Source organism: Marmota monax, unplaced genomic scaffold (genome assembly GCF_021218885.2).
Source record: "Marmota monax isolate L192 unplaced genomic scaffold, Marmota_monax_Labrador192_F-V1.1 WCK01_AAM20220418_F8-fsc00404, whole genome shotgun sequence".
Lineage (NCBI taxonomy): Eukaryota > Metazoa > Chordata > Mammalia > Rodentia > Sciuridae > Marmota > Marmota monax.
The window spans coordinates 477170-502588 of record NW_026694380.1 but is presented as its reverse complement, the minus strand read 5'-3'; the positions used below and the strand labels follow the sequence as shown (position 1 = coordinate 502588).

Sequence of the window (25419 nt, the reverse complement as noted above, 5' to 3'; positions counted from 1 at the left end):
TCGTTCTTAAAGACTCCTTAGGACAGAGGCTAGAGTTGTGGCTCAGTGATAGAGTGCTGTCTAGCATATGTGAGGCACTGGGTTTGATCTTCAGCACCACATAAGAAAATAAACAAAAATAAGATAAGGTATGTGTCCATCTACAATTAAACAACTAAAAAATATTTTTTAAAAAACTCCTTAGGACAAACCTATTATCATCGATTTCAGTAGGAAAAATTATAGATGTTTCCTAAGCCCCCAAATTGATACCACTTATGCTGAACCAACAATGAATCCTGTACATTGTTTTACTATTTAATATTAGTCATGTGTGCAACTTAACAAGGCGTTTTCCTTTCACCAGTCACTCTGTAACATGGCCACTGATGCTTTTATTAGGCCTTATGTCGCTGCTACCCCCGAGGTATAAGATGCTTTCCCAAACAGAACAAATGAACATGGTAATTTTGTGATTCAATTCTCAAGGCAGATGAAACCCTATAAGAACAGAAAAGGTTAATAAAAACAAAGCACATGATTTCACAGAGGCCCAAAGAGCTGGTCTCAGTGGAGTGGAATCTTTGTCCTAAGTTAGCAGAACCCCTGTTAAGGTCTAGAAAATACCTGATTGCAAAAATGACCTCAGTCTCTCATCTCCTTACCCTCAGTTGTGAAATCAAAATTGGCTTCTAAAAATGCTTGGGAAAATATTGTAAACCAGAAGGGACATTAAAGGAAAGTACTTGTAAAATAAGAGTCCCAATCCCAAGAGGATGTAGCTCCCAATATAACTTTCCTGTAATGTTGGGTTTTGTCATAAAATGTTGTATCTAACACACTAAACAGATGGGATTTGGCAACTCCTAAGGGACTGCATTGCAACTTTGCACAAGTCTGTGCTTTCTCCCTGGTAACTGAATATTCAAACCAGAGGACCTGTATAACCCTTCTAAGAGAAATCCTAAAATCCCTTGGCTAGAAGGAACCCTACCAAATATGTCCACCGATTTTTTTTCTCATGATGCAGACCCAGAAAAGGATGAAATACTTAGCGCAACTCTGACAGAACCACCAACCACAACCCCTGAGCCTTCTATCAAGCCACGCCTGGGGGAGCTGACCGTGACAGAGGCCACCCCTGACTCCCTGAGCCTCTCCTGGACAATCCCTGAAGGACAGTTTGACCACTTCCTGGTCCAGTACAAAAATGGGGACGGGCAGCCCAAGGTAGTGCGAGTGCCAGGGCATGAGGACGAGGTCACCATCTCAGGGCTGGAGCCAGACCACAAGTACAAGATGCACCTGTATGGCTTCCACAGTGGCCAGCGCACAGGCCCCGTCTCTGTCATTGGGGTGACAAGTGAGTGGATGCTGGGAGCCCCAGGGTGGGACCCAGTGGGAGGTTGACTCTAACTCTTGGGTAACAGCTGAGCAGGGAACAGTGGCAGAGGCTTGGTCAGTAACCACAGGCCTGCTCTTGGCTGAGGCTATGGCCCCCTTTGTGTCTCCCCTGGGGTTGACCTGTCTCCTTCTGGAAAGGGAAGGGCCATAGGAACTTGTGCTGTGCTGGGAGCTGCCCCCAGTTCCATCCAGCTGCCCTTGAGTTTGGGCATGCTTGTCAGCTGAGCAGGGCCTCTCAGCCCCAAGGATGAACTTGGGCTTATCTAAACTGACCTCAGTACCCCCAGTGGTGGCTGTGGCTCCTCCCTTCTTCTCCCCAAGATCTGAGACACTTCCCAGGAAGTCTGCCTCACCCTCTCTCTTTCTCCTTCTCAGCTGCAGTGGAGGAGACCCCCAGCCCCACAGAGGTGGAGGAGACCCCCAGGCCCACAGAACCCAGCACGGAGGCCCCAGAGCCCACTGAGGAGCCACTCCTGGGGGAGCTAACAGTGACAGGCGAGGCCTCCCCTGACTCTCTGAGCCTCTCCTGGACTGTGCCCCAGGGCCACTTTGACTCTTTCACCATCCAGTACAAGGGCAGGGATGGGCGGCCCCAGGTGGTGCGTGTTGGAGGAGAGGAGAGAGAGGCCACTGTGGGGGACCTGGAGCCTGGACGCAAGTACAAGATGCACCTGTATGGACTCCACCAGGGCCGCCGTGTGGGCCCCGTGTCTACTTTGGGAATGACCGGTAAGTGAGGAAGGGACTGAGAGGTTATCTTTCTTTCCCTGTGGATATCTGTTTGACTGTTGGATTTTTTCAACAACTCCTGTGGGCCCGGGCCTTGGCCACCCTCTCATGTCCTTCCTCCATTATCCTTGTCCATGGCCTATACCTATTTGTTTGACTTTTGCTCACTTTCAGCCATTTTCACTTTGTTGTGGACTCTCTCTGACAGGCAACCTTTGCCACCTCCAACAGTGATATATGTCAGGCACAGGCCAAGCTGGATTTACCAGAATTTTCTTTTCTTTCCATCGTAATTATGGGATTCTTTATTATAACTACACACACACACACACACACACACAAAAGAAACAACCCAACATCAAGCCATATTGGGATGACTGAATAACTTAGTGAATAGCTTTAAAATGAGCTATTATACTGCCATTGAAAATGTTTTACATAAAACAATGACTTTATTATGTTCCATTGAAAACACAGAGGCCCAAATTTTTGTAAAGATGCTAATCACAGCTATTTGAAAATAGCAGGCATGGCAAGAAGACTGGGAAGAAATACATCCCACGGGTATATGATTTGTTAGACAGAATGGAGTGTTCCAGCATGTTTTATTTTTCTATTTTATTCTTTTCTGCATTGTCCAAATTTTCTTAAATGAGGGCATTTCTTTTTTCTTTCTCTAGGCATTTTTTTTTATAATCAGAAAAAAGCAGAGAATTACAATGTCTTCTTTTTGTATTCCGTCTGTCTTCTTCCCTGTCACTCTGGAAACTTACTTCATTTCTAATTATGACAAAGTTAAATTCAGTCCACAAGAAAGTGAGGAACAAATCACAAGGTGAATTGGAATCCCACAGGGCATCAGGCTGCCTTTTCCAAGTCATTCTCAGCCAGATTCTGATGGCTGCCTCAGATAATTTCTTAAGAGTTTCCCAGATCTGGAAGGCCCCACCCTCTGAGAGTCATCTTGTGGAGGGCAGGTGGCTGCCTCTTTGCCCTAGGACTGTGGTTTGGGACAGGTACTGTCATGTCCTGGTGATCATCTAGATGGAGGAACTGTTCTTCCTCAGGCTCCCTGCCCATGGGGACAGGCCTTGTTCTTATACGTGTATTCAGCAAATCATCTGTGTGTGGAATGGGAGGACAAGGAGAACAGAGGAGTCATTGGAAAATGAACATCAGAAAAATTTGCACTAAGCTGTTAATTCTCATGCACCATCAGTTGTGTATTTTCTTATCTCCTATCCTGGCAAATCACAGCATTCCCTAGGAAGAGGGGGCAGTGTAAGGGGTCCATGTCCCCTGCCTTCCTGTTCTATCTGCATTGCTCTTCAATCCCACCCCCTTCTCAATTATTATTTCTTTAAATTTTTATTTATTTATTTATTTTAGTTGTTGATGGACCTTTGTGTTTTATTTATGTGGTGCTGAGAATTGAACCCAGTGCCTCACACATTCAAGGCAAGTGCTCTACCACTGAGCCACAACCTCAGCCCTCAATTATTACTTTTTATAATACAAAATTTCTCTTTTAATTTTTTTTTCTTTTGAATCCAGGGTACTTTACCACTGAGCTACATCCCCAGACCTTTTTAGTTTTCATTCTGAGACAGGGTCTTCCTAAGTTGTTAAGGTCACCCTCCAATTTGCCATCCTCCTGCGTCATCCTCCCTAGTTGCTGGGGTTATAGGCATGCGTTACCATACTCAAGCAGAATTTCTTTCTAAATCTACATTTTTATAGTGAAAAGAACTGTAGCAGCATTATGGAAAAATAGGAAAAAACTCATAATCCTACCTTTGACCCAATAACTGCTGTAAATAACAGTGTGAGCATTTGCCTAGCATGCATGAGCCCCCCTCCAAACAAACCAAAAACTATGTGTATAACGCATATTCCCTTTCTGCATTTTGCATACAAGTATGTGTTTTGAAGTTGCAGTCAAGAATATTCATTTAAATTTTGGCTTTTAATTTTTTGTACACAGTTACATTGTAATCATTTACCTGGCAGCTACACAACCTTTATTAATCATCATTTTAATGGTTATTTGATGCTTTGTGGTGAAAGCTCTGTAACAAAATTAATCATCTTTTCCAGGTCGTTTGGTTTCCTGACACATTTTGCTGCCATGAATAATCCCATTATGAATTCTTCTATGCTATAACTTTTTCCTGCTTTTAATAATTTTCTTAGGACAGATGCCCAGGATGGGATTATTGGGTCAAAGGAAATGAGCACTATTTTGGCTCCTGACACCTATGTCCCATTTGTTTTCTGAAAATTTGTAACCATGCACCACTGCCAACAGGACAGGATAGGCGTGGGGGCTGGCTCAGCTCCCTCCAACTATGAATGACTGAATGGCTAATACCAAAGGCTACCCAAGCCTCTGAGCCTTTGACTTGAGAAGCATATCTCCTGGATGTACTTCTCCATATGTATCAATGACACTAGTGAAGTAAGTCACCTTTGCTTCTGTCTCTTCTTTTAGCCCCACGGAAGGTTGTGGAGGAGACTCCCAGCCCCACAGAACCCAGCATGGAAGCCCCAGAACCCACCGAGGAGCCACTCCTGGGGGAGCTGACAGTGACAGGCTCCTCCCCTGACTCCCTGAGCCTCTCATGGATTGTGACCCAGGGCCATTTTGACTCCTTCACCATCCAGTACAAAGACAGGGATGGGCGGCCCCAGGTGGTACATGTTGGAGGAGAAGAGAGAGAAGCCACTGTTGAGGACTTGGAGCCTGGACGCAAGTACAAGATGCACCTGTATGGGCTCCACCAGGGCCACCGTGTGGGCCCCATGTCCACTGTGGGTGTGACTGGTGAGTGAGTGTAGGATGGGGCAGGGCAGGGAAGAGCAGTGCTGGAAGTTGTTTGATTCTCCACCAGCTTCACAAAAACAAAATGTTCCTGCAGGAATGCCGCTAGTTAAAGCCTGTTCATCTTGTTGAAAGGCAGATTTGTATTCATCAGGTTGGTGATGGAGCCTGATATTCTGCATTTCTATCAAAGTCCTTGTATTAGAACTGAGTGCTATAGTGCATGTCTCTAATCCCAGCCATTCTGTTTTGGAGACTGAGGCAGGAGGATCACAAGTTCCAGTCCAGCTTGGGCACCTTATCCAGACCCTATCTCAAGATAAAAAACAGAAAAGGCTGAGAGAGGAGCTGGACTTGTGGCTCAGTGGTAGAGCACTTGCTTAGCATGTGTGAGGCTATGGGTTCGATTTTTCAGCACTGGATCTAAATATATGAATAAAATAAAGGTCCATCAACATCAAAAACATATTTTTTAAAAATGCCAGGAGATATCGAAAAGGTAGAGCACCCCTGGGATCCATCCCCATTTCCAGAAAGGAAAAAAAAAAAAGATACTTGTTAGATTTTTGCTACTACAACAAGTACCAGAGATAATCAAGTTACAAAGAGAAAAGATTATTTTGGCTCACAGTTTTGGATGTTCTAGTCTACATTCAGTTGGCCCATTGTTTTTAGTTCTGAGGTGGGTCAGCAGATCATGGTGGGAGAGAATGGCAGTGCAAAACCTCTTACCTGATGGCCAGGAAGCAAAACAGAGAAAGGAATGGCTGGGGCACCAGTATCCCCTTCAAGGGCACACCCGATGACATGAGGACACCCCACAGCCAGGGACCATCTCTTAAAGGTTCTACCTTCTAGTGTCACCACCCTGAGGACCAATTCTTTGATATGCGGGCCATTGGGGAGCATTCAAGATCCAGACTACAGCAGTGCTCCTGATGCTGACATTGTAGGTCCCTGGGTCAGCCCTTGAGTAGCAAATTCCTCAAAATCTTCTCTTGGAATTTTTGCTAAGAATTCTGCTTGCAGCCCTGATTTCTTTCAGAGGAATCTTGTGGAGATTTCTCTTGGGTCTCTAGTGAAGTTGACAGGGGGCCATGAGGAAAGGGGGCAGGTACCCAGGGCATCTCCTTCACTGTATACCCCAAAACTTCAAGGTTCAGGTATCATCAGACTTACGTCTCCAATAGATCACCAAACCTGTGGGTGGCAGGATCCAGGCCCTGAGGGGGTTGGATGAGACCTTGAAAATGGCAGACTGACAAATTCCTGAGTAATGGGGAGCAGTGGGGAGGCAGGCCATAAACAAGAAAGCACAGCAAGGAGATGATTTTGTGATAGGGAAGCCTGGAGGACAGGCCAGGACCAGGCAAGGACTCCTAAGCCAGCATGTCCCCAAATACCAGGAACAGCCAAGACCTGGTGTGAGCTTTGAGGTAGAGAAGCCAGTAGGGAGGTAGTAATCCTGGTGACAGGAGACAGTGCCACTCTAGAGCCCTGCAACTGGAGGAAGGGGAGTGAGGCAGCAAGGAGGAATTAGGAAAGAGGCTGGGAGGAACACTCTCTAAGTCTGATGGCAGCTGGGAGAGGGACAGGTTCAGGGCACTCTCCAGTTTCTGGCTTGGGAGGAGTGTTCTGAGGTTCTTTGGGAGCAAAGACCTGAGCCAGGTGGATGAGGAGGTAGCCAGGAGACCCCAGTGGAGGGAGGCCCATGGTACAGTGACCAAGTGGGTCCTTCTCAAGAGGCAGGTGCTGGAGGGAGGAGAAGTTATGTGGGTGTTGATAGATGGTGGCAGTTAGTAGATGGTGGGTGAGGGCTAGGAACGGGGATGTGGAAGGAGCAGGAAGGGGACATGTCAGTGGTGCCATGGCCAGCATCATTCTGCTCCTTGGTGCTTTATTTGTTGTAAATGCTGCTTTGGCTTCTGAACTGAGAGGGCAGAAGAGATCTCACTGTCCCTGTATGTGTGTGTGTGTCCCTCTGCAGAGGATGAAGCAATGACCACGCAAGTAACACCCACCACAACCCCCGAGCCTCCTCTCAGGCCACGCCTAGGGGAGCTGACTGTGACAGATGCTACCCCTGACTCCCTGAGCCTCTCCTGGACAGTCCCTGAAGGACAGTTTGACCACTTCCTGGTCCAGTACAAGAATGGGGACGGGCAGCCCAAGGTGGTGCGGGTGCCAGGGCATGAGGATGAGGTCACCATCTCAGGGCTGGAGCCAGACCACAAGTACAAGATGCACCTGTATGGCTTCCACAGTGGCCAGCGCATAGGCCCCGTCTCTGTCATTGGGGTGACAAGTGAGTGGATGCTGGGAGCCCCAGGGTGGGACCCAGTGGGAGGTTGACTCTAACTCTTGGGTAACAGCTGAGCAGGGAACAGTGGCAGAGGCTTGGTCAGTAACCACAGGCCTGCTCTTGCTAAGGCTATGGCCTCTTTTTGCCTCCCCAGGAGTTGACCTCTGTCTCCTTCTGGAAAGGGAAGGGCCATAGGAATTTGTGCTGTGCTGGGAGCTGCCTACAGTTCCACCCAGCTGATCTTAAGCTTGGGCATGCTTGTCAACTGAGCAGGGCCTCCCAGCCCCAAGAATGAACTTGGGCTTATCTAAACCGATCAGTACCCCCAGTGGTGGCTGTGGCTCCTCCCTTCTTCTCCCCAAGACCTGAGGAAACTTCCCAAGAAGCCTGCCTCACCCTTTCTCTCTTTTCCCTTCAGCCCCCAGCCCCACAGAACCCAGCACGGAGGCCCCAGAGCCCACTGAGGAGCCACTCCTGGGGGAGCTGACAGTAGCAGGCTCCTCCCCTGACTCCCTGAGCCTCTCCTGGACTGTGCCCCAAGGCCAGTTTGACTCCTTCACCATCCAGTACAAGGACAGGGATGGGCGTCCCCAGGTGGTAAGAGTTGGAGGAGAGGAGAGAGAGGCCACTGTGGGGGACCTGGAGCCTGGACGCAAGTACAAGATGCACCTGTATGGCCTCCACCAGGGCCGCCGTGTGGGACCCGTGTCTACTCTGGGTATGACTGGTGAGTGAAGGTCAAGGGGCCTCTAGGTTGGTTCTTGGGGAAATGGAGTCTCCAGTATTTCCTCTGCTGAAGATCCAGGTCCCCAGGCCCCTAGGCCTCTAATCCTCCCACCCCATCCTTGAGACAAGTGTGATGTGTGGGGGCAGGGAGAGCTAGTCAGGGAACTGAGCAGAGAACAGTGGCAGAGGCTTGGTCAGTAACCACAGGCCTGCTCTTGTCTGAGGCCATGGACCCCTTTTTGCCTTCCCTGGGGTTGACCTCTGTCTCCTTCTGGAAAAAGAAAGGCCATAGGGATTTCTGCTGTGCTGGGAGCTTTCCCCAGTTCCACCCAGCTGATTTTGAGCTTGGGCATGCTTGTCAGCTGAACAGGGCCTCCCAGCTCCAAGGATGAACTTGGGCTTGTCTAAATTGACCTCAGTACTCCCAGTGGTGGCTGTGGCCCCTCCCTTCTTCTCCCCAAGACCTGAACATACTTCCCAGGGAACCTGCCTCACCCTCTCTCTTTCACCTTCTCAGCTGCAGTGGAGGAGACCCCCAGGCCCACAGAACCCAGCACAGAGGCCCCAGAGTCCACTGAGGAGCCACTCCTGGGGGAGCTGACAGTGACAGGCTCCTCCCCTGACTCCCTGAGCCTCTCCTGGACTGTGCCCCAGGGCCAGTTTGACTCCTTCACCATCCAGTACAAGGACAGGGATGGGCAGCCCCAAGTGGTACGAGTTGGAGGAGAGGAGAGAGAGGCCACTGTGGGGGACCTGGAGCCTGGACGCAAGTACAAGATGCACCTGTATGGACTCCACCAGGGCCACCGTGTGGGTCCCATGTCCACCGTGGGTGTCACTGGTGAGTGAATGTGGGGTGGGGCAGGGCAGGGAAGAGCAGTGTTGGAAGTTGTTTGATTCTCCACCAGCTTTACAAAAACAAAATGTTCCCAGCAGCAATGCTGCTTGTGCATATCTGAGTGCCTTGTGCATCTGCAGATTTGTATTCATCAGGTTGGGGCTGGAGACTGATATTCTACATTCCTATCAAGGTTTGTTGCCTCTGGTGCCTTGGTAAACCTCCTCACAACAGAGCAATGTGATTGTCCCTTGCAATTCATTGCTAAGAATTTTGCTTGCACCCCTGATTCCTCAGAGAGGCTCCACCTCTGTGGAGTTTCCTGGAAGCCATGAAGAAAGAGGGAAGGTAAAGGGGCACAGCATCTTCTCTGTGCACCTGTAATCCCATTGTAGGATACTGACAGACCTTTGGTCTATGGGTATACTGTTTATTCCACAGTGAATTTCATGCCCTTATCCAGGCACTGTGGAGTTCATTCACCTGTGATGCATGAATGAATTTATGCTGCTTGTGGAGCAGGATAGTGAGTAATTCTGTAAGAGTGTTGGGAAAGAAATGGTTTAGGATCTGTGCTAGGTGTTAGGTGACTTGTGGGAGACTAGGAGGCAGGTTTGGCTCCGAATTGGATGCTGTCAGGAAGAGGGCTCAACTTTATCACTGGGAATCTTACCAAGTCTTATCTGTGGGGAGGTCTCTAGAAGGAGGCCAAAGTTGGGACTCTATCAGCAGCCACCACTCAGATTAGCTGGATGGGGCTGTTGGGTCATGTCTTTGGTTTGGTGAATGTTCAAGTTTGTGTGTGGAGACATGATTCCAGGCTGGCTCTGTTTTTAAGCTATTCTGGTGACAGATGTCTATGTGGATGACCCATTAAACTATCTATGCTCAACTGGACCACATAGGTCTGAGCTGTGCCAGGCCAGCTTTGAGCAAGCAAGGTCAGCTGAGAGAGAGTGGGCAGCTCACATTGTTAGCTCACATTGCTGCTTTTTTCTCTCTCAGGGTAAAGTTTTGAAAGAGACATATACAAGTTCACATTTTTGTTGGGCTCACATTCAGGGTGACAGGCAGAAAGCCAGAAAGTACAGTAGAGGGGGATGAGCCTGAATGAGGCAGGGACTCCCAAGCTAACATGCCTACAGGGAGCTGAAGCTTATCAGGCATTAGCCTGGCAACAGCTTTAGAAAGTGGGTATCAGGTAAATGTCCCAACTGGTGCAGAGACATGAGGATAGAGAGAGCATGGCACACAAGAGAGGATTTTATAAGATATCTTCAAGGTACAGGGATGGCCCTGAGGTACGGGTGGAGAGATGGGAGAAGCTCAGGAGGCCTGAGGGGTATGGTTGCCCAGTTCTCTGCCGAATGTTGGCATCTGATGTGAACATACCAAGCTCAGGCCATGTTAAATATGGCGGGTGCAGGTGAGCCCAGAGTCAGGAAGGGCAATAGGGAAGAAACAATCCAAGTGAGAAGAGACAGTGGCCACCCCAGGGCCTGCAGCTAGAGGAACTTAGGAAGGAGTCTGGGACATCCTCCGAGTCTGATGGCAGCTGGGAGAGGGACAGGTCCAGGGCACTCCCCAGTTTCTGGCTTGGGTGGGGTGTTCTGAGGCTCTTTGGGAGCAAAGACCTGAACCAGGCGGATGAGAAGGTGGCCAGGAGACCCCAGTGGAGGGAGGCCCAGGGTACAGTGACCAAGTGGGCCCTTCTCAAGAGGCAGGTGCTGGAGGGAGGAGAAGTTATGTGGGTGTTGATAGATGGTGGCAGTTAGTAGATGGTGGGTGAGGGCTAGGAACGGGGATGTGGAAGGAGCAGGAAGGGGACATGTCAGTGGTGCCATGGCCAGCATCATTCTGCTCCTTGGTGCTTTATTTGTTGTAAATGCTGCTTTGGCTTCTGAACTGAGAGGGCAGAAGAGATCTCACTGTCCCTGTATGTGTGTGTGTGTCCCTCTGCAGAGGATGAAGCAATGACCACGCAAGTAACACCCACCACAACCCCCGAGCCTCCTCTCAGGCCACGCCTAGGGGAGCTGACTGTGACAGATGCCACCCCTGACTCCCTGAGCCTCTCCTGGACAGTCCCTGAAGGGCAGTTTGACCACTTCCTGGTCCAGTACAAGAATGGGGACGGGCAGCCCAAGGTGGTGCGGGTGCCAGGGCATGAGGACGAGGTCACCATCTCAAGGCTGGAGCCAGACCACAAGTACAAGATGCACCTGTATGGCTTCCACAGTGGCCAGCGCATAGGCCCCGTCTCTGTCATTGGGGTAACAAGTGAGTGGATGCTGGGACCCCCAGGGTGGGACCCAGTGGGAGATTGACTCTCACTCTTGGGTAACAGCTGAGCAGGGAACATTTGTACTGGTCAGGGAAGGACCGCAGGGACTTGTGCTGTGCTGGGAGCTGCCCCCAGTTCCATCCAGCTGACCTTGAGCTTGGGCATGCTTGTCAACTGAGCAGGGCCTCTCAGCCCCAAGGATGAACTTGGACTTGTCTAAACTGACTTCAGTACCGCCAGTGGTGGCCATGGCTTCTCTCTCCTTCTCCCCAAGACCTGAGTGCATCTCCTAGAGAGCCTGCTTCACCTTCTCTGTCTCTCCTTCTCAGCTGCAGTGGAGGAGACCCCCAGCCCCACAGAGGTGGAGGAGACCCCCAGGCCCACAGAACCCAGCACAGAGGCCCCAGAGTCCACTGAGGAGCCACTCCTGGGGGAGCTGACAGTGACAGGCTCCTCCCCTGACTCCCTGAGCCTCTCCTGGACTGTGCCCCAGGGCCAGTTTGACTCCTTCACCATCCAGTACAAGGACAGGGATGGGCAGCCCCAGGTGGTACGTATTGGAGGAGAGGACAGAGAGGCCACTGTGGGGGACCTGGAGCCTGGATGCAAGTACAAGATGCACCTGTATGGACTCCACCAGGGCCACCGCGTGGGTCCTGCATCTGCTGTCGGGGTGACCTGTAAGTAAGGGGCGGGCCCTTCACTCTGGGGTCCCCTCTGTTTTTTTCTTTGTTCTTTTTTGGATATCAACACCTTATCACTGGACCTCTTGGTTCCTATTTTCTTAAATATTACTAATGATGTTGCTTGTCCTTGAATTGAATATTATTTATCACTTAATTTGTGGTGAAATGGGCGTGTAGTCCATGCCCCATTTATTGTGGCTTCCCTCCTCCCTCCATTATCCAGAACTTCTAAGTCACTCTATTTCTCATTAATTGCACCTTCAGGTTCCATGACTGGATATTTTAATGACTCCAAATGTGCTCCAGGTTTGGGCTGTGTAGATTTGAATCTGCCTCCAAGCGTACTAACTGTGATTTTGCAAGCTTTTCTTAACCCCTGTGGCCTCAGATCCTGCAGTGTGGGGTGGTAATTTTATTAGCACTTTGTTGGGAGTTAGGTGCACTCTCAGGTGTGAACTGCCTACAGCAAAGCCTGGGATACAGGGAAGAGGTTATGGGGAAAGAACCGTCTCCCTTTGAGCAGTTCCTGCCTCTATCCTCAGCCTCTTCTGCTCTCTTCCAGCCTCCCTCCCTACCCAGACTCCCGTGGAGCCCCACCTTGGGGACCTGGCTGTGGCAGCTGTGACCTTGGACACTGTGCACCTCTCATGGACCGTGGCCCAGGGCCCCTTTGACTCCTTCCTGGTCCAGTACAAGGATGCACAGGGGCAGCTCCAGGCAGTTCCCGTGAATAGAGACCTCCGTGAGGTTACTGTCTCGGGTCTGGACCCCGCCCGCAAGTACAGGTTCTTGCTCTTTGGACTCCTGGATGGGAAGCGCCATGGCCCAGTCTCTGTGGATGTCAAGACCCGTGAGTGGAGGACAGAGGCCACCTTTGTCTCTGGAGCTCGTGGCCTGCTCCGCCCCCTTGTGGTGACTTTTGGGATTTCATATTTCTGTGCCTCACACTCCAGACCTTAGGACCTCAGGACCCATTTATTTATCAGGTTTATTGAAATCCAGACCCTGAGCTTCTCTTCCCCCACGCCACTCCCATCATTATCCCTACCCTGCTTACATCCCATTCCAGGAGACCCTTAGTTTCTTTGCTGACTTTTTTTTTTTTTTTGCAGTGCTTTTATACCTATTCCTGGTCCATTTGCTCCCTCATGTCCTCCATAACCATAGAGCATAGCACACACACACACACACACAGCAATCTCTCTGCTTCCATCTCTGTGGCCATCACTCTCCATACAGCTCCCTCTCTTTTCCAGTCCCAGACAAGAAACCCTCTCCCCGCCTGGGAGAGCTGACAGTGACAGATGTGACCCCTGACTCCATGGGCCTCTCATGGACGGTCCCTGAAGGCGAATTTGACTCCTTTGTGATCCAGTACAAGGACAGGGATGGGCAGCCCCAGGTGGTTCCTGTGGCTGCAGACCAGCATAAGGTTACCATCCTCAGCCTGGAGCCAAATAGGAAATACAAGTTCCTGCTGTATGGCCTGGCAGGCAGGAAGCGGCTGGGCCCCCTTTCTGCTGATGGCACCACAGGTAAGCAAGCCCCTGGCCCTGCCTCCTGCCCTTTCCAGAGCTGCCTCTTATTTGAGAGCCCAGAGTTGACAGCATGGCCTTCCCAGGAAATATATTCTCTCTTCAGCCTGGGCATAGCAACCATAACACCAAAAGAAAGTCCCTACTGTGTGCTAAACACAATTGTGAGCATTTCATATGCACTATTACCTTCATTCATAAACTGCTGCTGAAGGATTAAGAAGTAGGCTTTGGGCCGACCTGTGTTCAGATTCCAACTTCAGCCCTCTCCAGCCATGTGGCCATGGACATTGGCTTCCTCACCTGCGTGATGGTGATGAATAATCCCCACTGGCACTCAGTTTGCCCATCCTTCTTCTTCCATCCCAACCCTGAGGCAAGAGGTGGAAAGTAAGGGAGGGCTTGGCTGAAGAAAGACTGGAAAAATCTGGTATCCTTGAGCCCATGACTCAGCCCCCTGAGAAAAGGGTGGAGTGGGTCACTGACCCTTACCCACTCCCAGGACCATGAGTCATCCTGGCCAGCCAGTCAGGGCTTGGGGCCCCACACTCCATTATTATTTTTTTGGGGGGGGGGTACTGGGGATTGAACTCAGGGGCACTCAACCACTGAGCCACATCTCCAGCACTATTTTGTATTTTATTTAGAGACAGGGTCTCACTGAGTTGCTTAGTACCTTGCTATTGCTGAGGCTGGCTTTGAACTCACGATCCTCTTGCCTCAGCCTCCTGAGCTGCTGGGCTTATAGGCATGTGCCACTGTGCCCAACCAGACTCCATTTTTCTTTACCCCAAACTCTCACTTTGAGACTACATATGGGTTCCTCTGATCTCTATCAACAGCCATCCCCATATGGGAGAGTTTCCTTTTCTCTGTTCTTTGTTCTTCCAGCTCTGCCCTACCCCAGCTGCCCTGGTCCAGTAGGATTAGTGTGGGACTGGGGAAGCAGGTGGGCGGATGGTTCAGGCTGATGGCCATGGCAGGAGATAAGGCTGAGCAGTGACAGAAGCTGTGAGCTGCCTGGCTGCCCAACCCAGGTCTCCCACATGGGGGTGTCTGACAATCCAGACACCCTCTGAGAGTCTCTCAGCTTTGACCACAGCCCTGCTCAGAGGCTAGAAGTCAGAGGAAATTAAGGTCCCCCTCTGTACCACCCTTCTCTGGTGAGATGATCTTTTATGTTTATTGTACCCTTGAACACAGCAGGGAGGGAGCAGAGATGGGAAGGGGGGTGGGCAGTGGCCTCCAGAGGGAGGACCGGGCTGCTATCCCTCATCCTGCAAAGCAGGCCTATTTATCCTTAGGTGGCTGTCCCAGAGACAACCTGGGGACCTTTCCAAGACCCTTATACCTCAGGGCTCGGGGTCAGGCAGGTCTTAACAAGGATTCTCCCTTATGCTCTCCACAGCTCCCCTGGAGAAAACCCGGCAGCCCCCACCGCGCCTAGGGGAACTAGCAGTGACTGAGGAGACCTCAGACTCCCTGCGCCTGTCCTGGACTGTGGCCGAGGGCCCCTTTGACTCCTTCCTAGTCCAGTATAAGGACACCAACGGGCAGTCCCAGGCAGTGCCTGTGGCTGCAGACCAGCTTGAAGTCACCATAGAGGGCCTGAAACCTGGCAGGAAATACAAGTTTCTGCTCTATGGACTAGTTGGAGGAAAGCGCCTGGGCCCAGTCTCCGTCCTGAGAATGACAGGTGAGGCCTAAGGCTGTCCTGCTTGGCACTAGCAGGTAGCTTCCTTGCACTTTTGTGCTAAAGACTGACCGGAGTGGACAGGCCAGGAGAGGGAGCCTTGACCAGGGCCCAAGGAAAAGGAAAGTTTGCCACTAAGTCAGACTGCCATTGATTACAGAGTTAGACAAAAGCGGAGCCAGGACAGGCGAGAAGGAAAGGTCTTGGTGGTGGTTCCCTTACTTGCTGACCCCAGTTTTTGCTCCATCATGTGGCTTCCCCCCACTACTCTGTTGGGGTATGTTAACCTCCAGACCGGGGCAAACTTTCCTGCCATGGATGAGGCAGGAGCATTTCCTCAAATGGAAAATCACTGGGAAACACAACAGATGAGGGACACAGAAGCCAGTAGATGTGGCTGCATTTGTGGGGCAGGCTCCTCTTCCAGAGGTCACTGACATCCACATCAGGTCTGCCAGGTTAGAGGCAGCTGGTGTGACTGGCCTATCACAGCCCGGTCCACCCTCAGCTGTTCTCAGAAAGAATACCATGTGTCCCAAGCCCCAAGCCCCATGATTGCCAGGCAGTCAGTACAGGGTGAAGCCTGTGCAGACATCTAGAGGAGAGGCTGGATGGGATTGGGTGGGGAAGGGGAAAATATGTACTTGATCCAGACACAGCACAGGATACCTGGAAAGAGGATGAGGTCACAGCAGCTTTCCAATCAGGGAACAAGCCTCAGGCATGTCAGGAATAAGTCAGATTTAAGAGATGGAAAGTCCTAGAAGAACTTAGCCCCTCTCTTCTCTCTACCTGATAGCCTAATCAGAACTATAAAGTCCCCACCCCGGCCTTGGGCCAGCAAGATGGAAAAAGCAGAGCCCTGTGGCACTTCCACTTAACTTTTTCTCTGGGATCCCCCCACATAGCCCCAGAAGAGGACACACCAGCCCCAGAAGCCCCTGAGCCCTCTGAAGCACCGAAGCTGGGGGTGATGGCTGTGACCGAGGCAACCCCAGACTCACTGCGCCTGTCGTGGAGTGTGGTCCGGGGCCCCTTTGACTCCTTTGTGGTCCAGTATCTGGACACAGATGGGCAGCCCCAGGCCCTGCTTGTGGATGGTGATCAGAACAAGGTCCTCATCTCAGGCCTGGAGCCCAACACCTCTTACCAGTTCTCCCTCTATGGTCTCCATGAAGGGATGCGTCGAGGGCCCATCTCCACAGAGGGCACCACAGGTGGGGCCAGGCCTGGGTTGAGCCGGGTAAGGGGGCCCCCAGAAATGGGGATCACTTGAGGGATTGAGGTGGTGTCCAGGAGAAGGCAGGCCAATGGACTCTGGGGCAGCTCTTTGCTCTGCTCCTACCCGCAGCCACTAAAGGAGTCCTTTACCAGCTCTACTGTTGACAGAGAAATATGCCAGGGCAGTGGCAGAGGGCCACTGGGCTGGTGTGTATCTGTTTCCAACTTTTCTTTCCCATCTGTTCCTCCCAGGGCCTCCTCCTGCTGGTCTGACCCCAGGAGACCCAGGGCCCCGCCTGTCTCATCTGTCAGTGACTGATGTGACCACCAGTTCGCTACGGCTCAACTGGGAGGCCCCACTTGGAGCCTTTGATTCCTTCCTACTCCGCTTTGGGGTTCCATCACCAAGCACCCTGGAGCCACATCCACGTCCTCTGCTGCAACGGGAGCTGATGGTGCCTGGGACGAGGCGCTCAGCGGTGCTCCGAGACCTGCGCCCTGGGACCCTGTACAGCCTTACTCTCTATGGGCTACGAGGGCCTCACAAGGCTGACAGCATCCAAGGCACTGCCCGGACCCTCAGCCCAAGTAAGGCCCCATTTGGGGCACCCACTAAAATGGACCTGGTACCTCAGCCAGAGGGAGGCTGGGGAGTGCGTAGGAGGCATGGAGGATTCTTGAGAGCAATTTCCATTCCTAAGAAAAGGTGTGGTGGGCACTTCTGGAGCCAGGAGGCCCAGGAGAAAGGGAGGGAACCTCCCTGCCCCTGCCCTCACCATCATCCCTTGCTCCCATCCTCAGTTCTGGAGAGTCCACGTGACCTCCAATTCAGCGAAATTGGGGAGACCTCAGCCATGGTCAGCTGGGTGCCACCAACATCCAGGGTGGACAGCTTCAAAGTTTCCTACCAGCTGGCAGATGGAGGTAACGCTTTTCTGCCCATGTCCTCATCTGCTCTCTCATCTCTCCGGCCCCTGCCCTCTGTCCACCCCCAGTTGCTATGGAGTTCCCTGGGTAACCTCCTAGCCCCCAATATGATTTCAGGGGAGCCGCAGAGTGTGCAGGTGGATGGCCGGGCCCAGACCCAGAAAATTCAGGGGCTGATCCCAGGTGCTCGCTACGAGGTGACAGTGGTCTCTGTCCGCGGCTTTGAGGAGAGTGAGCCTCTCACAGGCTTCCTCACCACTGGTGAGAGGGACTGGGCCAGCGCAGCAGGTGGAGGGAGAGAAAATGAGGGTGTGGGTAGGAGCCTGGAAGGAACCCAAGGGGAAGGGAGGGGAGACACTGGAGCTCTGACTGTGGACAAGGGAGTAGCCAGTGAGTTCGGGAAGGTTAGGAGTAGGGACAGTGGTGGAGACCCCTCTGAGCCCCTCCCCTCTCCCAGTTCCTGATGGCCCCACTGAGCTGCGAGCACTGAACTTGACTGAGGGATCCACTCTGCTGCACTGGAAGCCCCCCCAGAACCCCGTGGACAAATACAACGTCCAGGTCACAGCCCCAGGGGGTGAGCAGAGCTGAAGACTCCCTCTACATGGGACTGTTGGGGGTAGGAGAGCAGGGAATGGCAGGAGCTGACACCCACCCCCATTCCCAGCCCCATCTCTGCAGGACTCCGCCCCGGGCAGTGCTGTGGACTACCCCCTGCGCGACCTGGTGCTCCACACCAACTACACTGCCACTGTGCGCGGCCTCCGGGGACCTAACTTCACCTCCCCAGCCAGCATCACCTTCACCACAGGTACAGCCTGGGGTATGTGAAATGGGTAAGGAGAAGGGCAAAGGAGCCGGGCAGGCCTCATCCCCATTATCTCTTCCCATCTTCCCCTCCCAGGGTTGAAGGCTCCCCTGGACTTGGAAACCAAGGAAGTGACTCCCCGAACAGCGCTGCTCACTTGGACTGAGCCCCAAGTCCTACCCACAGGCTACCTGCTCAGCTTTGACACCCCTGGTGGACAGACTCAGGTGCCCGCACCCCTACCCTATTGGCTACCTCCTCTCCCTGGATTGATTCGGAGGTGCTGGCTCTGGCTTCCTCAGGAGGTCTCTCCCTCCCCTGACCTATGTCTTGTCTGTCCCACAGGAGATCCTGCTCCCCTCGGGAATCACCTCACACCGGCTCCTTGGCCTCTTCCCTTCTACCTACTATAATGCACGGCTCCAGGCTGTGTGGGGCCAAAGCCTCACACCACCAGTATCCACCTCCTTCACCACTGGTACCCAGAACTGGGGCCCGCACTGGGTGGGCTGCAGGGTCTAAGGTTTGGAAAAAGGACAGGTTTCTCACACTCCTCTCCCCAGGTGGACTGCGGATCCCCTTCCCCAGGGACTGTGGGGAGGAGATGCAGAATGGGCCCAGCACCTCGAGAACCACCACCATCTTCCTCAATGGCAATCGCGAGCGGCCCCTGAATGTGTTTTGTGACATGGAGACCGATGGGGGCGGCTGGCTGGTGGGTGCCAGCTGGTGGCTGCCCTCCTCTCTCACACCCCAGGGATCTGTGTAGGGCAGAGACTGCTGCCCCTGAAGCCAGAGACTAATGCTGTTCCCATCTGCCTCCCAGGTGTTCCAGCGCCGCATGGACGGACAAACAGACTTCTGGAGGGATTGGGAGGATTATGCCCATGGCTTTGGGAACATCTCCAGGGAGTTCTGGCTGGGTCAGTGCCTCAGGGATTGGGGAACTAGGGAGGGGATGAAGGCCCTGTGGACATGTGGTCTCTGATGAAGCACCCACCCCTACCCCCAGGCAATGAAGCCCTACACAGCCTGACACAGGCTGGTGATTACTCCATGCGTGTGGACCTGCGGGCTGGGGATGAGGCTGTGTTCGCCCAGTATGACTCCTTCCGAGTAGGATCAGCTGCTGAGAACTACCGCCTCCACCTGGAGGGCTACCATGGCACCGCAGGTAAGAGCAGGCCCAGGCCTGGGAGAGGGAGTGGGAAGGAGTGACCTCACCATTCCTTCTCATGCCCTGCCCAGGGGACTCCATGAGCTACCACAGTGGCAGTGTCTTTTCGGCCCGTGATCGAGACCCCAACAACTTGCTCATTTCCTGCGCTGTCTCCTACCGTGGGGCATGGTGGTACAGGAACTGCCACTATGCCAACCTCAATGGGCTCTATGGGAGCACAGTGGACCACCAGGTAAGAGGCTGGGGAGGCAGCAGGGCTGCAGTGACTGGGGCTTGGTTGCTTGGGTGAAGCCCAGGATGTGACAGAGTTGCTCATGCCTCAGGGCCCCATCTGTGAAATGGGATAATAAAGTCAACCTTGCTGAGTTATCCCAATAAGATGATTTATTAGGTGAAAAAGGCCAGCTCAGGATTAAACCTCAGTCCTGGGCAGCTGAGGATTGCAATGGAAGGTGGGCAGGGTACCGGGAGAGTGGATAGATCTCTGGGAATCACTTCCTAAAGGGGCAGGGGTAGGGACAGATGAGATATCCAGATTTGACTCTTGCCAAACTTTCCCCAGGGAGTGAGCTGGTACCACTGGAAGGGCTTTGAGTTCTCTGTACCCTTTACGGAAATGAAGCTAAGACCAAGAAGCTATCGGTCCCCTGTAGGGGGAGGCTGAGCTGCTGCCCACCTCTCTCACACCCCAGTATGACTGCCGAGCACTGAGGGGTCACACCCAGAGAAGAGCCAGGGATGCCTCCACCTCCCAGCCACCAGAGGAAGCCTTCTCTGCCTGTGACCTCACAGCATCATGTTTACAGGGGGGAGGGGGAGGGGTTTCTATGGGAGCAATAAAGGAGAAACTGAGGCACCTGGCTGGCACTGATCCTGCCCCATCACTGGCACTGGTCATGCCCTGGGGCCCCCAGGTCCCGGGGCTGCAGCCGCACCTGGAAAGGCTGCATCAGGAGGTTCACACCACTGTAGGGCTGGGGCTGCAGAGAGGGCAGGGCACCCTCAGGCAGCAGTGTGAAGGCCTGGAGCAGGTGGGCCAGCACCATGAAGAGTTCCACACGCGCCAGCGGTTCTCCTAGGCACACGCGTGCCCCACAGCCAAAGGATGTCACTTTGGGGTTCTTGCCAGGCTTCAGGAATCGGTCTGTGAGCAGATGGGTGGATGGGACAGGGAGGTTTTTAGCTGTTATGAGCCTCCTCCACCTCCTCTTCTGCCTCCTCCATTTCCTCCTTCACCTCCATGCCTGGCACCTGGCCCCCCACATACCAGGCCAGAACTCCTGTGGCCGCTCCCAGACCATCTCGTCAAGGTTGGCACCTTGGAGGTTAGGGATGATGACTGTATCCTCAGGAATGTCATAGCCAAGGATGCTGAGGGAAGGTGGTGTTAGAGGCTGACCAGGACCCTGCTCAGGCCTTCCTCACTCATCCCTAACCCTTGGGACTCACCTGCTGGGCCGGATGGTGCGGTGGGGTAAGGCCAAGGGCACCACAGGCCGAAGGCGTAACACCTCTGAGATGGTGGCATTGAGCAAGGGCAGTCGCATTCGGTCCTTATATAGGACCTGAGAGCTTGAAGCCCCGGGCCCCAGTTGGAGGTCCAGCTCCTTCTGCAGTCGATGCTGAACCTGTGAGGCAAGGGTAAGCCTGGAGACCAGGGACCAAGCTCTGCTGCTGCCCACTCACAACTGCCTGACCTCCAGCCACTCCCTCCAGATACCCAGATATTGAGCCATTGTGTTCTTTTTGATGAATGTAGCCCCTGCCAGGGTGCAGCACTAAGAGAAGAGGGAGCTGGGATCTTCTGACCCTGGCCAAGCTGACAGGAAGGAACCTTTTGCCCGCCCCTGGCGCACACCTCAGGGTGGTGAAGCAAGAAAGCCACAGCCCAGGAGAGGGTGGTCGCTGTGGTCTCAGTGCCACCGATGAAAAGGTCCACCACGGCCATGTGCACGTGCCCTTCAAGGAGCTGTCCAGAACCACTGTCCTCTCTCGGCCGCCCCAGCTCTTGGAGCATGTAGTCTATCATATCTCTCCACTGGCCTGTCACCAAACTTTCCTGCAGAAGGTGGGGGAGTGACTGAGTTCCCAGCTCGGGGAGGGATGTGTGGGGGCAGCAGGTCCAAAGGTGGACCCAGCAGTGATGCTGAGGCAGTAGCATCACCGGCCTGGGCTGAAGGGAGCCTGGTCCATTCATGTCACTCCCACCTTGTGTTGCCTCAGCTGCTGCTCTACAATTTTGTCCCTTTTTTCCATGATCTTCTTCAGCTTCCAGACCCCTGGGTTGGGGAAGAACTGGACAAGGATAGAAGGGGGAGGCAAGAGTGAGCTGCTGAGAAGGAGGCCTATTCCTCTAGCCCCACCTACATGTCTGGACTCCACCTCCTCACCTTGAGGAAGGGAACCAAGTCCAAAATTTGGACAGACCAGTGGTTCCAAGCTTTCATGACATCCTGAACACAATTATAAATGGCATGTCCCAGGGTGTCATCCTGCCAGAAACGAAGGAATACTTTCAGTTTGGGACCAAGGAAGGGTCAGGGAAGGATTGAGGGGGAGGATGGAAGGGAAGGGAGGGCAACCTTTACCTTTTTTCCAAAGGTGAGGCAGCAGATGATGTTACAGGCAAAGAAAGAAAATTCCTTGTGGATGGCTAGAGGGGCACTGGCCTGGACTCTGAGGTGCTGTGGGGGAAGAGCAGGAGCTACACAGGCTGGCAGGGGAGCAAAGGGGCACTATGAGAGAGGGGAGCCTGACCCATGGGAAGGGCTGGGCTGCAGGAGCCCAGCTTCACCTCACAGAACTCCTGAGTCAGCTGCTTCAGCAGGGACTCCATGGATTCACGGACACCCAGTAGCAGGGCTGAGCGGGCAAGTTTCTTATGGGCCTTCCAGAGCAGGGAGTAGTCCCCTAGTGACAGGTCTGGATAGTTGTGAGACACCAGCTTGTCTGCAGTGGGAATCACAGGGATGGATGGTAAGAACTGACCACAGAAGCCAAGGACCTGAACTTCTCCTACCTCCCAAGTCCCTTTCTCCCTCAAGAATGCCCCCAGCTCTTACAGGATGGTACTCGGGGTCTGCCAGCAAAGTCCACCCACTTTCTGACCATGGCTTCCTCGATGGCCCTGGTGGAGTTCAGCACCACGACATCTGGGGGGAGCCCAAGCAGGTGTCAGGAAGGGCAGGACCCCACCTAGCCTCCTATGGGACAAGGAAGGAGTGAGCACTCACCCTGAAGCCCCAAGCGGAGCCTGTAGATGGGCCCAAGTTTCCGAGTGAGGCTGAGCAGATAGATGGGGAGGTTGGGTTGCAGAAAGTGCAGGAAGCCTGGGGCACGAGGAGGGAGGTGGAAGCCCCTGAGTTTCCTCTGGCCCCACAGCAGGCGGCTGCCAGCCAATAGTGTCAGCAGCAACAACAGCCCAAGAAACAGCATGGCTGAAGACCTGTGCGAGGCCCTGTCACAACCACTTATAACTCTTGAGCCCCCGCCTTGTTGCTTGGGTCATTTTGGCAGCCTTCCAGCCCCCACCTTCAGGACCCTTCCCACTGTCCTACCCACAGAGTGACACATTCCCAGGATGGTGACAGTCTTATAGACCTTGGAGATATCACATTTCAAAGGACATACCATCTATCAAGAAGATAGGAAGGGAAACAAAACCCTGACCTTTTTCATCCAGAATCAGCTTTCCAGTTCCATGTCAGCCATGCAGGTCAATGTGTCCATCCCCAGCCCAGGCCCTCGCCCTCCATACCCACCTTGGACAATTTTACTGGTTTAAATTTGTCTCCAAGAGAAAAATAACAGTCCCTGCCTACTGTGTCCCTCCAGGATTGTTTGAAGGACAAATGAGATGAAAATAGGGTTTTCTTTGTTTTTACTTTTAGATAGGGTGGCCATATGGCCTAGTTTGCCTGGGGCATCCAAATATATACCTGTAGTCCCTGCGAAATTATTAATAGAGCCTCTTGCACTATCAGAAGTGTCCAGGAGGCAAAGAATTATAGGGGTCATCATTTAGAGCACCTAATATGTAGCAGACTCTGTTCTATGTGCGTTCCCTGTATAAAGTAACCCTTCACAGACATGCTATACATAGAACACTAGTATTGTTCCCATTTTATAGATAAGGAACCTAAGATGAGAGGCTGAGTGGCTTCCCCAAAAACCAGAACAATCGGAAAGTGGTAGAGGCAGCATTCAGGCTTGTGATCAGGCTGCATAATCTGTACCTTTAACAGCTAGTGGCATCTCTCTTTGGTCCCAAAGAAAAATAACACACCTAAACTCGTGTGATAAAGATAAGAATTGTTATACAAATACGGAGATGTTTTGCAGAACCCAACAACAGGAAAGCAAGGAAGGGATCTCTGGCCTTGAAGACCAGGAATAGGAGGCAGAAAAAAAAAATTCCTGTAGGTGGCAGTTGCCTCCTCTGTCACTCCTCCCCTCTCTCCCCTGCTGGCAGAGAAGAGACATGCTTCCAGGCAGGCAGAGAGGGGTTGCTGTTGGTGCCAGGGTCCACAGGTTACAGGGTCAGACCAAGAAGAGTGTGGATTCCCAGCATTACTGAGCATCAATACCAAAGTCCAGGAAGCAGCACAATAGCCAAAACTGACCAGGGGCTACTCCTCTTCTGGAATTGTAGTCTTAAGGGATGGATTTTCACTGGATCAAGTAACTATCAGGGACTACTTTTGTGAGGAGGTAATTGGGGGCTTAGAAAAGAGGGCTGCCTGGGAGGTAAGAGCTTAGGCTTTCCCCTAACTCTCTATCTCTGCAGATAGCTCCTGGGACCCAGGGGGTCCCTCTCCCCTGGGGGTTTATCCAGAGCACAGGCTGTGCTGCTAGAGAGCCCCAATTGAAATCCCAGCAGTGCCACCTACTAGCTTGACCTTCCCTGCTGTTTGGAGTCCTAAAAGAGGCTCAGGCTCAGCCTAGATTCATGCCTTGCCCTGAAGGGAGACTAGAAGGGTGGGACTTCTGAAGTTGGCAGTGACAGCTGCCGTCCTCTTCATGGTCGACCTCCTGGGCCCGAGCTGTGTCTTGTCACAGTTGCAGCTACTGGCAAATGAGTTTATGCTGCCATCATGCAGAATGGCTTAGGGAGAGATGAAATGGCAACAAGAGGGTCACTTAAGCAGAATCCAAGGAAGTGCTGAAGTCCTAAGGAAGGTCAGAACTGCTTGATGTTGCATGGAAGAAGAGGGGGGCTCCATTTGAAAAGAGACTGATGTGGAAAGCTGACACACTGGTGGACAGCTCCACCCCTACTCCAACTCCCAAATATGATGAATGACATGCACTCCTTCTCAACCTTCAGAACATAATTTCTATGTCACCTCTTCTAGGAAGCCTTCCCTGGTTCTCTGGCACTCTCCTTTACTGGAATGGATGCCCCACAGGACCACACTGCTCCCTGACATCACACTTTTCAAAGGATGGGGAGTGTTCATTCTCATTTCTGCTTCCTCCAACAGTGAGCTGGCCACAGGCTGAGCACTGGTGGGTGCTCTGGCACAGGAGGAACAGATGGCTATATTTCTGGCATCTGGCACAGGGCATGGCATGGAATTAGAGTTCTGTGAATTTCTGTTGAATGATTGAATGGTGGGCTGCTGGACTGTCTCAGTTGGCATCAAAACTGATCTCAGTAAATTCCCCTGGGTGGATTTCTAAGGTCACCGCTTAAGATCCCAAGGGTTCAACCAAAGTGGGAGAAAGCTAGGCAAACAGAGTAGAGTGGGTTGTCCCCAGTAGAATGATCATTTCCTTCAGAGTATTAACAAATACATCATAGTTAGCCTTTGGGCTTGTTTAAAATCAGTGCCCAGATGAAGACATCATCATCGGATTGCACAACTTAAGATACCTAATGCTATTGATAACAGGATCAAGGGTCAACAGGATTTCAACAGACTAGGACTCAGCTAAATTCAACAGACCCCAGGACTGCCAACTGCACAAGGTCAGAGTAGGAACACGGGACTGGACACAGCTCATCTGGCAAGAGGTGATGTGTCAACTGAGCACAAACCCTGCCCAAGGCCCAGGTGACTGATGACATTGGGCGATGGAGCTCCTTGGGAACATCTCAGGGTACACTCTGGTCCTTGAGGAACAGGCTGCTGGGTCACAGTTCTGCTTGAGGTGGTCCCATGATGACTAAGGTCTAGTGAGTCATCATCAGGGTGGGTTCTGGCAGAGGTGGCCAGTCCAAGGGTCCCCAGGCTCTGAGAGTCCAAGATTATACAAATCTGGCCTTGGCCCCCCAGAACCCAGA

The 25419-nt window shown here is 52.5% G+C and overlaps 2 protein-coding genes across 6 annotated transcripts in view; one reads left to right on the top strand and one right to left on the bottom strand.

The window, feature by feature from the left end:
- Nucleotides 1-19989, top strand: part of Tnxb (tenascin XB) — a 57098-nt gene extending 37109 nt beyond the window's left edge. For all 5 annotated transcript variants that reach the window (XM_046467954.2, XM_046467952.2, XM_046467950.2 and 2 more), the window contains 24 exons: nucleotides 1010-1342; nucleotides 1759-2112; nucleotides 4604-4936; nucleotides 6921-7238; nucleotides 7654-7962; nucleotides 8479-8802; nucleotides 10762-11079; nucleotides 11413-11763; nucleotides 12332-12619; nucleotides 13026-13304; nucleotides 14713-15000; nucleotides 15906-16214; nucleotides 16471-16806; nucleotides 17020-17142; nucleotides 17263-17406; nucleotides 17603-17722; nucleotides 17813-17956; nucleotides 18050-18180; nucleotides 18299-18431; nucleotides 18517-18668; nucleotides 18780-18876; nucleotides 18966-19127; nucleotides 19202-19365; nucleotides 19696-19989. In XM_046467954.2, coding sequence (XP_046323910.1) covers nucleotides 1010-1342; nucleotides 1759-2112; nucleotides 4604-4936; nucleotides 6921-7238; nucleotides 7654-7962; nucleotides 8479-8802; nucleotides 10762-11079; nucleotides 11413-11763; nucleotides 12332-12619; nucleotides 13026-13304; nucleotides 14713-15000; nucleotides 15906-16214; nucleotides 16471-16806; nucleotides 17020-17142; nucleotides 17263-17406; nucleotides 17603-17722; nucleotides 17813-17956; nucleotides 18050-18180; nucleotides 18299-18431; nucleotides 18517-18668; nucleotides 18780-18876; nucleotides 18966-19127; nucleotides 19202-19365; nucleotides 19696-19797 — 5612 coding nt within the window. In that variant the 3' untranslated portion in view covers nucleotides 19798-19989. The remainder of the gene's footprint in view (nucleotides 1-1009; nucleotides 1343-1758; nucleotides 2113-4603; nucleotides 4937-6920; nucleotides 7239-7653; nucleotides 7963-8478; nucleotides 8803-10761; nucleotides 11080-11412; nucleotides 11764-12331; nucleotides 12620-13025; nucleotides 13305-14712; nucleotides 15001-15905; nucleotides 16215-16470; nucleotides 16807-17019; nucleotides 17143-17262; nucleotides 17407-17602; nucleotides 17723-17812; nucleotides 17957-18049; nucleotides 18181-18298; nucleotides 18432-18516; nucleotides 18669-18779; nucleotides 18877-18965; nucleotides 19128-19201; nucleotides 19366-19695) is intronic.
- Nucleotides 19496-25333, bottom strand: LOC124109369 (steroid 21-hydroxylase). Its single transcript, XM_046467960.2, has 10 exons — nucleotides 22367-25333; nucleotides 22196-22285; nucleotides 21928-22082; nucleotides 21722-21817; nucleotides 21524-21625; nucleotides 21342-21428; nucleotides 20992-21192; nucleotides 20583-20761; nucleotides 20401-20504; nucleotides 19496-20277 (listed from the first exon to the last, which is right to left on the bottom strand). The coding sequence occupies exons 1-10, from the start codon at nucleotides 22566-22568 to the stop codon at nucleotides 20015-20017; spliced, it is 1479 nt and encodes a 492-aa protein (XP_046323916.1). The 5' UTR covers nucleotides 22569-25333; the 3' UTR covers nucleotides 19496-20014.
- Nucleotides 25334-25419: the final 86 nt, after the last annotated feature.

Excerpts from the sequence above, each read along its gene's own strand:
- LOC124109369 (XM_046467960.2), bottom strand. The coding sequence starts at position 22,568 with ATGCTGTTTCTTGGGCTGTTGTTGCTGCTGACACTATTGGCTGGCAGC. Across the intron at positions 22,083-22,195 it reads CAGACCCCGAGTACCATCCT|ACAAGCTGGTGTCTCACAAC; the intron begins GTAAGAGCTGGG and ends TTCCCACTGCAG. Across the intron at positions 20,505-20,582 it reads CGCACCATCCGGCCCAGCAG|CATCCTTGGCTATGACATTC; the intron begins GTGAGTCCCAAG and ends ACCTTCCCTCAG.